This window comes from Moschus berezovskii, chromosome 9 (genome assembly GCF_049115385.1).
Source record: "Moschus berezovskii isolate FMDL1 chromosome 9, NW_MosBer_1.0, whole genome shotgun sequence".
Taxonomy (NCBI): domain Eukaryota; kingdom Metazoa; phylum Chordata; class Mammalia; order Artiodactyla; family Moschidae; genus Moschus; species Moschus berezovskii.
This window is the reverse complement of record NC_142468.1, coordinates 2540709-2553174: the sequence shown is the minus strand read 5'-3', so window position 1 is coordinate 2553174 and position 12466 is coordinate 2540709. Positions and strand designations below refer to the sequence as shown.

The 12466-nt window shown below is 50.3% G+C and overlaps 1 protein-coding gene across 10 annotated transcripts in view; it reads right to left on the bottom strand.

Annotated features, from left to right (window-relative positions):
* The window catches only part of FOXN3 (forkhead box N3), a 439954-nt gene that overhangs the window by 12515 nt on the left and 414973 nt on the right, over positions 1-12466 (bottom strand). For all 10 annotated transcript variants that reach the window (XM_055437276.2, XM_088839390.1, XM_055437272.2 and 7 more), the window contains one exon: positions 9072-9177. In XM_055437276.2, coding sequence (XP_055293251.1) covers positions 9072-9177 — 106 coding nt within the window. The remainder of the gene's footprint in view (positions 1-9071; positions 9178-12466) is intronic.

Genomic DNA, 12466 nt, shown 5'->3' with positions numbered 1-12466 from the left:
TTGGGATTATGGTTATCTTTAGCAGCTGTGGGGGCCTCTGACGCCTGCTCCTGCTGTGTAGCCCTTCCTGGGAAGTACACGGGTTCAACAATGCCAGGGGCTCTGCCTCAGTGGTCATCTCCACGTTGGGGGCAGGAAGGCGCACGGTTTCCTCCCATGAGCTGCAAGGGGTCCCTTTAAAAGACTGAGACAATGGTGACTCCTTATCTGCATATACTGTTCTATGTGATCACAGAACATGACAGGCATGACCATAAAACTCTCCTCCATGAATCATTTTGCATTTGGCACAGTCCAGCATCATCAGGAGTGCAGAGGACTTTTTACGTACAACAGGAAAAGCTGCCAGGACTTTCAAAGGCCTTAACCAATGCCACTGGTTTGAAATACGAGGAGCAACTGCAGACCGTGGATCAAACATCACACAGTGAATCTCCTGGTCACTGTTTCAATTTCTGGACCAGAAGAACCAGAAGTCGAGACAAAAGCTGAGCTGGTGGCCCAGGGGGAACTCACGTGCATCGTTTATCCCCCTGGCGTTGTTTTTCCCTTTTCCCTTTACTATTTCCTCCTCTCCTTCCCACCACAAAGCATAACCTAATACTGCGTTTTAGAACTGCCTTCAAAGACCATGGTTTCAAAAGATGAAAGCTGACAGGTACTTGGTTTTTAAATGAAAACAAAAAACAGATCAGTGGCAAACTTTCCTTCCAGTGATATCACCGGGCCCCACCCCATCTTCAAACTGAAGGTTGCAGGCTTCCTAAACTCCTGTGACAAACACGTTCTCCAAGCGAAAGACAGAGGCAGTGACCAGAAGCAGATCTGAAGCTGGTACATGCCTTTTCCTGGTGACTTTATTTTGACAGGACCTTAAGTATTAATGCTTCATATGACAATCCGTTCCGTTCCGTTCCGTTCAGTCGCTCAGTCGTGTCCGACTCTTTGCGACCCCGTGGACTGTAGCCTACCAGGCATCTCCGTCCATGGGATTCTCCAGGCAAGAATACTGGAGTGGGTTACCATTTCCGTCTCCAGGGGATCTTCCCAACCCAGGGATCGAACCCGGGTCTCCCGCATTGGAGGCAGACGCTTTAACCTCTGAGCCACATATGACAATAGAACCATTAATTCCTGACTTGCTTCCTGTTCCAGGGGAACTGCATTTTCACTTGAGGTCCTTAAAGCTCCAAAAAATATTAAGCGGCCTTAGGTGGTGATCAAATGAAACTTTCTTGTAATTTTATAACATGCTATATGCAGAGTACATCATGAGGAACGCAGGGCTGGAAGAAGCACAAGCTGGAATCAAGATTGCCGGGAGAAATATCAATAATCTCAGATATGCAGATGATACCACCCTTATGGCAGAAAGTGAAGAGGAACTCAAAAGCCTCTTGACGAAAGTGAAAGAGGAGAGTGAAAAGGCTGGCTTGAAGCTCAACATTCAGAAAACAAAGATCATGGCATCTGGTCCCATCACTTTATGGGAAATAGATGGGGAAACAGTGGAAACAGTGTCAGACTTTTTTTGGGATCCAAAATCACTGTGGATGCTAATTGCAGCCATGAAATTAAAAGACACTTACTCCTTGGAAGGAAAGTTATGACCAACCTTGATAGTATATTAAACAGCGGAGACATTACTTTGCCAACAAAGGTCTGTCTAGTCAAGGCTATGGTTTTTCTAGTAGTTATGCATGGATGTGAGAACTGGACTATAAAGAAAGCTAAGTGTCAAAGAATTGATGTTTTTGAATTGTGGTGTTGGAGAAGACTTGAGAGTCCCTTGGACTGCAAGGAGATCCAACCTATCCATCCTTAAGGAAATCAGTCCTGAATATTCATTGGAAGGACTGATGCTAAAGCTGAAATTCCAATACTTTGGCCACCTCACGTGAAGAGTTGACTCACTGGAAAAGACTCTGATGCTGGGAGGGATTGGGGGCGGGAGGAGACGGGGACGACAGAGATTGAGATGGCTGGATGGCATCACCGATTTGATGGACGTAAGTTTGAGTGAACTCCAGGAGTTGGTGATGGACAAGGAGGCTTGGCATGCTGTGATTCATGGGGTCGCAAAGAGTCATACATGACTGAGTGACTGAACTGAACTGATGGTTTAGACTGGGGCTTCTCTGGTGGCTCAGGTGGTATAGAATCTGCCTGCAATATGGGAGACCCAGGTTCAGTCTGTGGGTCGGGAATACCCCCTGGAGAAGGGAATGGCTACCCACTCCAGTTTTCTTGCCTAGAAAATCCCACGGAGAGAGGAGCCTGGTGGGCTGCAGTCCATGGGGTCACAGAGAGTCGGACACGACTCAGCAACTAACACCTGGTTTAGATTATGTCATGAGTCCTTAAAACCTGGGCTTTGCCACCAGAGTGCAGTGTCCTAAGCTGGCCCGGAAACTCAACCTAAGCCTTTTCTGGGGTTTGGGACTGAGCTTCAGGCGCTCAGGGAGGGGATCTGGGAAGGTGCGTGGGGAGCAGGTGGATGAATCATGCTCTCCACACAACACATTTCATTTTCTTTTACACTTTAAACAATCGTGATAAAAGACACAAACAGAAAAAAGCTTACCATCTAAACCTTTGTTAAGCGCACGGCTCAGTGGTATTAAATACACTCACAACATTGTGCAGGCACCCCACCATCCATCTCTAGACCCCTTCATCCTGTAAACTTGTGACTCGTCCCCAGTAAACAATGACCCCCATTCCTTCTCCGTACAGTCACTGGAAACCACCATTCTATGCTCTGTCTCCATAAACAGGACTGTTCTAGGTACCTCATTGAAGTGGAGTCATACAGTAGTTGTCTCTTTATGAGTAGCTTATTTCACTGAACATAAATGTTCTCAGGGTACCTCCATATTGTAGCCTGGATCAAACTTCCTTCTGCTTAAAGGCTGGATATTCTATCACGTGTATACATACCACATTTTGCTTGTTTGTTCATCTACAGATGGACCCTTGGGTTGTTTACATAAAGGTTTCCAGTTCAGTTCAGATGCTCAGTCGTGTCTGACTCTCTGCGACCCCATGAATCACAGCACGCCAGGCCTCCCTGTCCATCACCAACTCCCGGAGTTCACTCAAACTCATGTCCATTGAATTGGTGATGCCATCCAGCCATCTCACCCTCTGTCGTCCCCTTCTCCTCCTGCCCTTCAATCTTTCCCAGCATCAGGGTCTTTTCCAGTGAGTCAGCTCTTCGCATCAGGTGGCCAAAGTACCGGAGCTTCAGCGTCAGCAGCAGCCCTCCCAGTGAGCACCCAGGATGACCTCCTTCGGGACGGACTGGCTGACCCCCGTGCTGCCCCAGGGGCCTGCCGCACTGCTCCCCACAGTGGCTGCCCTCCCACACTCCTGCTGGCTCAAGGGTTCCAGAGTTTTCGCAGCCTCGTCAGTTCAGTCGCTCAGTCGTGTCCGACTCCGCGACCCCATGAACCGCAGCACGCCAGGCCTCCCTGTCCATCACCAGCTCCCGGAGCTCACTCAGACTCACGTCCACAGAGTCGGTGACGCCATCCAGCCTTGTCAGCACTCACTGTTTCCTGTTTCTTGACCGTGCCATCCTAGGGAGGGGGAAGCACGATCTCACTGTGGTCTCAGTCTGCGTTTCCCTAATGATTAGTGATGCTGAGCTTTCTTCTGTGCTTACTGCTTATTCTATGTGCCATTTGTGTATCTTTGGAGGAAAGTCCTTTCCCATTTATGAGCAGGTGTGTCTGTTTATCATGTACTTACTGAACACCTGTAGAGCGCTTACTATGTGCCAGGTATGTAACTGTTTATCACTCCTAGTAACGCAGAAGGTAAGTGCTGGTTTTCCTGTGAGAAGCCTGGCCCAAGGTCCCACAGTTACAGGCTACGGACCCAGGAAACTTGGTCCCCAAGTTCACGTGTGAGATTTCTGAGCTCTCTTGACATATGAAAGGCTTCTCCGATGGCTCAGCAGTAAAGAATCCGCCTGTGATGCAGGAGACGTGGATTCAGCCCCTGGGTTGGGAAGATCCTCTGGAGGAGGAAATGGCTACCCATTCCAGAATTTCTGCCTGGAAAACTCCATGGACAGAGGAGCCTGGTGGGCTTCAGTCCATGGGGTTGTAAAGAGTTGGACGTGAGTGAGCACAGCACAGTCTGACACATGAAGGATGGCGCGCCCACCAGCTCTCTCTTAACCCTCCGGCAAGCCTTGACGTTTACAGTTTTCTTTGCCACCTGAGAGGTCACTTAGGGTCAAAGAGTCTTAAGCCGTGAAAACAAGGTGGCTCAGACCCAGGAGAACTGCTGTGGCTCGTAGTTGAGAAGCAGCCTCTACTTCCATGAATGGAATCTTATGCTCCGTTTTCCCAACAGATCCAGAAACAGTTCTTCTAGGGCTATAACTCTTCCATTCAAATGTATTCTCTGCAAGGAATTTCACTGGAGAGGCAGCAGAAGACACACACATAAAACTTGTAGAAGTGGGAGCAGTTACTTTGAGGATAATGTGTCTTAAGGACTCCCCGCCTAGGCAAATTTAAAAATAAGCGGGTTTCCAATGTCTAAGGATGGGCTGATCCCTGAGGTTATTGAGTAAAAAGTCAACACGGTAAAGTCAATTACACTATTGACAGATACTCTTACAAGGAGATTTCACATCATAATTACATGCAAAGGAACCCAGCAAATACAAGCCGTGTAGTGATCAGCTAATAAAAGTAACACTTCATCTATGTCAATAACAGTTTCAGAGTTAAGACAAACAAACATGGCCTTTGGCACTCAGCAGAGGTGGGGAGGGGGAAAAACAACAAATCCCCGAAAGACAAATATTTTCACTTAAGGAGAAGTTGCTTAGATTCACACAGAAGACCTGTCACACAAAGCAGGGTAGCAAACAGGTCTTCAGGGGGCGCTAATGACCTCTGGCCCTCCTGCCAGGCCCCGCTGAGCGGATGGGGCGGCCACTCCTGCAAATGCGGGAGCCCCCCAGGGACCCCTGGTCACCGCCGCATGGTCTGGCCAAGGACGTCTGCTGTTGTTTTGGTCTCTGTTGGACTGTTCTCCCTTTAACCTCAGCTGAATCTAGGTTCAACTGACACATGGCCAAACTAAAAAAAAAATTTCAATTACAATGAATGTGAAAGCACAAAACAGGATTTTCCCTCTCCCTAAACACCTCTTAATGGTTTTTACACAGTCTCCTGCAAATACCCACATGGTCATGTTTATGTTCATTTTTCCTGAAGCTGTCGCACCACCTATCTGCCAGGCACTTGGGCCATAAGGAAGAAAAAGATATTATAAGCGAGGGTCCCTGACCTTCTAGAGCCTGTGACCTTCCTCTCCCTGAAGTCTCTTTAAAACTGAGGTGGAAAGTGCAGAGCTGGTATTGGGATAATGGCTAACACACCGTGGTTTTCTGTTTGTGCAAATGAGATCTTGTCCCTACACACTGTGGCTGTACGTTTTTCTGAGAGGATTCTGCTTGGACCTCCGGTGACGCCGGGGAAGCTCGCTGCTCTGGGCTGCGTGCTTCTGGAGAGGACGGGAGTGCAGAGCTACAGCCCCTGGGCCCCAAGCCACCTGTCTGGGCCCACCTGGCTCTGCCCTCCCGAGTCTGGGGTGGGGTAGCGGAAGGGACGTGACCCCTCCCGTGCTCCCGGTTTCTGCATCCCCTAGCCACGTCTCTCCCCGCTGAAGCAGCAGTCTGTCCTACAGGAGCTGCCGAATGGAGTGCGATTCCTCCAGTGCCTGCAGGCCCCACCTCTTCATGTGCCCAGAGAGCCGTGTGTGCTGGCAGGAGCCTTCTCCCTAGAGACCCCTCTGGTCCTTCCCCTGGTCCCTCCTCTGAGCTCAGAGGCTCCTCCTAAAAGGCCTGGATCCCAGCCCTGGCCGCTCCTGGGAGCTCTGAGACCCAGCCTTGAGGGAGTTCTCTTCCAGTCGTCTGGTTAATAACTTTCTACCTGGCTAATGGTTCTTTATTTTGAAGTTTCCCTGTTCGAGTCCCTAGCGTGGCTTCTGTCTCTCCCAGCTGGACCTGATGGACACACACGTCTAGCCCCAGAACCTGCTTGTGGTCTTTTACCGTGGCAGGAGCCTAAGTGAGGTGTTGGCTGGAATGCATGAGTAGCAACTCTGACCACAAATAAGATATCATTGTCTTGCTGTAGCGCTATCGATAACACCACTGATTCAGTGGACATGAACTTGGGCGAATTCCGGGAGGTGGTGAGGGAAAGATGTGCTGCCTGATATGCTGCAGTCCACAGGGTCACAAAGAGTCAGACACGACTTAGCAACTGAACAACAACTGTGCTATGTTACCTTCTAACCAAAATATAACCAGTTTAAAAAAACTAATATTTTAAATAACACCTCTCGAGGGTACTAATCACCAAAAGTCAGCAATCATATATGTCTTGAGAGTAATAAAACGAGGAGGCCGCTCCCGCTGAAAGCCAGGTCCGTCTCAGGCCTGCTTTCCCTCTGCCTGGCTCTTCCCTCCTCCCAGGGGATGGCTGGAGTCACAGGGAGAACTCTGTTTGCTTAAAGAGGCGTTGAAAAGATGCTGTGGACAATAACAAGTCTAGGCTTAGTATCTGCACAGGAAAGGAGATCTTCACTGCGTGTGAGAAGAGTCTGCAGCCTTCCCAACCAGAAAGGTAAATGAGGAGGTTAGGCAGAAGCGCTTTTAAGAAAGAACAGAAGACAGAGTATGTCTCTTTCACAATGTGAGGCCAAGGCATAGCTATTTTGGCTCAAAGGAAGAGGTTTACCATTCATGAACTGAAGGTCGTCAATTACTGATCTCAAGACATCTAAGAAAGATATGGGAGAAGCACAAGGAAAAGAACCTTTCCATACTTTTGGAAAGTACTGCCATGTCTGGTTAGCAGAAATGATAACTGGCTTTATCGTACAATTACTATTCTAATTCCTACCAACTTCCCTCCTTAGTAGGTTCCAAACACTAGCACCTGCCCTGAAGACAGGACTGCAAGGAAATCCAATCAGTCCATCCTAAAGGAAATCAACCCTGACTATTCACGGCTTCCCTTGTAGCTCAGTCAGTAAAGAATCTGTCTGCAATGAAAGACACCTGGGTTCGATCTCTGGATTGGGAAGATCCCCTGGAGAAGGAAATGGCAACCCACTCCAGTATCCTTGCCTGGAAAATCTGACAGAGGAGGCTGGTGGGCTGCAGTCCATGGGGTCGCAAAGAGTTGGGCAAGATTGAGTGACTAACACTTACTTATTCATTGGAAGGACTGATGCTGAAGCTGAAGCTCCAATACTTTGGCCACCTGATGCAGAGAGCTGACTCACTGGAAAAGACCCTGATACAGGGAAAGATTGAAGGCGGGAAGAGAAGGGGATGACAGAGGATGAGATGGTTGGTTGGCATCACCAATTCGATGGACATGAGTTTGAGTGAACTCTGGGAGTTGGTGATGGACAGGGAGGCCTGGTGTGCTGCAGTCCATGGGGTCACAAAGAGTCGGACATGACTTAGCGTCTGAACAACAACTCTGGCAAAAGCAGTTGGTTTGCTGGGAGGGTTTTCCCTGGCGGTCCAGGGGTTAAGACTCTGCGCTTCCAACGCAGGGGAAGTGTGTTGGATCCCTGGTCAGAGAACTAAGATCCTGCACATGCAGCCAAAGGATAAGATACAAACAAACAAAACCATGAGTGAGCGGAGAATCTCCACGTGGTTGATTCCCATCACAGAGTCTGAGCCTACAGTTCCCTCAAGCCCCAGTTAACAGACTTCCAGGTTTTCTTTGGGATATGAAACACTATGAAAGTGAAATAGCCTTTAGGTGTGAACTTGACCCACAAGTGCTGGAAAGAAGCTGGGATGCAGTGTCGTGAAGGGACGCAGCCCAGCATGGCAGGTCTGTTCTGGACAAGCAATCGGGGCCCAGCACTGAACGTGAGAAGAGGCCTCAGCCAAGCGAGTGAGACCCAGCCCTTGTCCTCAGCAAGCAAACCACAGAGGACAGGGGAACACACACACAGTGCCACTCCCCAAAGGGCCACGCCCAAAGCAAGGGGCTATGTGTTCTGAGAAGAGAAACTAATCTGATGCTGACTCAGAGGCCTGCTCAGAAAAGCCTGCTGAAGGGATCATTTCTGTGATGGGCCGAGAAGGATGTGCTGGCTTCTACGTGGAGGCGGAGGGAAATCTACACAGAGGAAACTGTAGGACAAGATGGGCCAACACTGGATCATCTGGAGAACAAATCTGGCTGGAGGAGACGGGACGACCGGCGGGGTGTCAGGGTGAGACTGTGGGAGTCGACGGGGATGCTTCTGCAAACAGCTGGGGAGGCACATTTTAGGAAACCAGCCTGGCGACGGCTGACGGGAGGGCCGGGGTGGGCAGAGAGGCAGCAAGGAGGCCAGGAGGGAGGCACTCCCGCTGGCGCGCGCGGGGCTCCCTCCCAGGCGAGCAAAGGGCCCTCCCCTGGGGCTGGCGGGGGAGCTGGGAAGGGTGGAGGAAAGAAACTCCCCAAGGAAGAGTCCATGAGGTTTGGCAGCTGAGCTGATTCTCAGAAGTAGGGGGGCTGATGCCACCTGGTATTTACAGACCACTTACCGAAGCACTTTTCACACCTGACTTTTTTGCATGTTTCATTGCGAGCCTTCCCAGGGGGCAGAGGAGCTTCATGGATGAGGGAACTAACCCACAGGGATCAGACATGTGCCCAAAATGAGAGGACTGGGAAGTGACAGCGCTGGGTCTAGAGGTCAACCAGTTAGCCCAGAATCTGATGACTCCCTTGCCATCATTTCCTTCTGCTCACTGGACCCCACCTTCTCAGAATAAAGCAACCTCACTGCCATCTTGCTTCATCTCATCTGCAAAGAGACCAGGGTAATTTGACAGCCCGGAAAGGAGAAGCTGGTGGCTAGATTGGGGTCCTCAGGAGCTCCTTTAATGTCTTCAGACACCCACGCTATTTCTGCCCTTACCACGCAGAGGCTGGTCTTCCCAGGCTCCCCAAGCGGCCCCAAGTGGGATGCACAGCGCCCCTCCCGCTGCTCAGGGGGCTTCGCCCCGCAGGGCCCCTTACCTCACAGCCGCTGTCATCCCAATGGGCGTGACCGGCAATGGCCGGACCCCGGGGAACAGGCCTCGGCTCAGAACCCGCGTTCCGTTCTGTATCACTCCTGGAGGAACTGGAAAAGCAAAGAGACACCGCACGTGAGTCCCGCTGTGAAGACTGCTGTTCCGAGTCAGAAATTCTGGATACGCCAGAGGCACAGAGAAAGGGAAGGAGGCAGGGAGAGAAAGAAGAGATACAGGCGCAGAGAGCAAGCAGAGACACACGCGCACACACACACAGACATGCACACACACGTACACACAGAAACATACACACACGCGCACACACACAGACAGACATGCACACACACGTACACACAGAAACATACACACACGCGCACACACACGCACACACACATACACACAGAGACATACACACACACGCGCACACACACACACAGACATGCACACACACGCACACACAGAAACATACACACACGCGCACACACACACAGACATGCACACACACGTACACACAGAAACATACACACACGCGCACACACACACACAGACATGCACACACACGCACACACAGAAACATACACACACGCGCACACACACACACACAGACATGCACACACACGTACACACAGAAACATACACACACGCGCACACACAGACATGCACACACACATACACACACAGACATGCACACACACATACACACACACGTACACACAGAAACATACACACACGCGCACACACACGCACACACACAGACATGCACACACATACACACACACGTACACACAGAAACATACACACACGCGCACACACACGCACACACACAGACACACACAGACATGCACACACACGCACACACAGAAACATACACACACGTGCACACACACGCACACACACATACACACACAGACATGCACACACACGCACACACAGAAACATACACACACGCGCACACACACGCACACACACAGACATGCACACACACATACACACAGAGACATACACACACACACGCGCACACACACGCACACACACAGACATGCACACACACGCACACACATAGACATGCACACACACATACACACAGAGACATACACACACACGCGCGCACACACACAGACATGCACACACACATACAGAGACATACACACACACACGCGCGCGCGCGCACACACACACAGACATGCACACACACGCACACACATAGACATGCACACACACATACACACAGAGACATACACACACACGCGCGCACACACACAGACATGCACACGCACACACACAGACATGCACACACACGCACACACATAGACATGCACACACACATACACACAGAGACATACACACACACGCGCGCACACACACAGACATGCACACACACATACACACACACACGCGCACACACAGACATGCACACACACACACACACAGAAACATACACACACGTGCACACACAGACATGCACACACAGACATGCACACACACATACACACAGACATGCACACACACACAGAGACATACACACACACGCACACACACAGACATGCACACACACATACACACAGACATGCACACACACACAGAGACATACACACACACGCACACACACAGACATGCACACACACACGCGCACACACACATGCACACACACACAGACATGCACACACATACACACAGAGACATACACACACACGCGCACACACACGCACACAGACATGCACACACACATACACACAGAGACATACACACACACGCACACACACAGACATGCACACACACATGCACACACACAGACATGCACACACACATACACACAGAGACATACACACACACGCACACACACACGCGCACACACACACACATGCACACACACAGACATGCACACACACGTACACACAGAAACATACACGCACGCGCACTCACACACGCACACACAGACATGCACACACACATACACACACACGTACACACACGAACACACATACATGCACAAACACACACAGAGAGACACACAGACACACATGCACACACACGCGCGCACACACATGCACACACACACGCACACACAGACATGCACACACACGTACACACACGAACACATACATGCACACACACATTCATGCACAAACACCACACAGAGAGACACACATAGACACACACGCATGCACACACACGCGCGCACACATGCACACACATACATGCACACACACACACAGACACACGGGGGTGACAGACGCAAAAAGAATATCAAGAGAGCAATACGGAAAGATGCCACACCTCAAGACAGAGATTCAGTTAGTCAAGTCAGACCAATAGCTTATTATTGATGCTTTGGTTAAAAAAAAAAAAGTAGGCTTCAAATATTATTTTCCTGCATTTATCACACATAAGCTTTTATCTCGAGGCAGACCCTTTGGATCTCAAGAACCTGATGCCATCTCGAGCAAACAAATCATTTTCCTCATGCTTCTCCGGCCATGGTCAGAACTGGGAATATCTTTCTAAGAGTCCTTGATCCAGGAAGGGGAAAAAAAAAAACCAGCCAGAAGAACAGCAGAGCCGACTTCCTCGGCTATCGGCTATCGGTGCTCCAAGCGTCTCTGAGCGTCCTCACACCCAGCCCGGGGGAGCGCAGGGCCGTTGGGGCGGCTACGGCTCAGAAGCGCCAGCCGCCTCCCTCCTGCCCTGGGGCTCCCTCTGAGCAGACATCCCGGGCGCTCTCGGCACCCCTGGTCTCCTAGACACACTCAGCCCCACGTTACTCCCGAGCCAACCTTCTCGTCAGGGACCATCAGGCGCTGCCCGTGCTGTGTGTAACTCACAGCGGCCTCACGTAGATCTGAGTTTTTACAGAACAGGGGGACCAGAAGCAACCCCCGAGAGTCGGGGCAGTTTCTTCCGGCCCACGCTAATACTCTTCCAGCACCATCTACACTCCTCCACGTGTCTGTCTGCGGGCCAGGCATGCATCCTGTGTGAATACTCTGACAGTGGGCTTGCACAGCTGGGCTTTAACCTGTTCTTCTGGTAGGACTTTGTGAGAGCTCACGGAATCTACTTTTCCTTCTCTGAATGGTGTTCTCGAAGACCCTGTCCGTCTCTAGCATCCTAGAGTCCCCAGCCTTTCGCCCAGACTCATCCAACGGCAGGGTGGACAGACCACTTTCTCAAACCAAAAAGAGTCTATGAAATCATACCTTTAAAAACGAAAACCACTCTGAATATTTTTTTAAAAAGTCAATAACTTTTTTATATATATATATTTTTTGATGTGGACTATTTTAAAAGTTTTTGGTTGTTTCAGCTGCCAGACATGAGGGATCTTAGCTCCCAAATAAAACCTGTACCCACTGAATTGGAAGGCAAAGTCTTAAACACCGGACCACCAAGAAGTCCCTG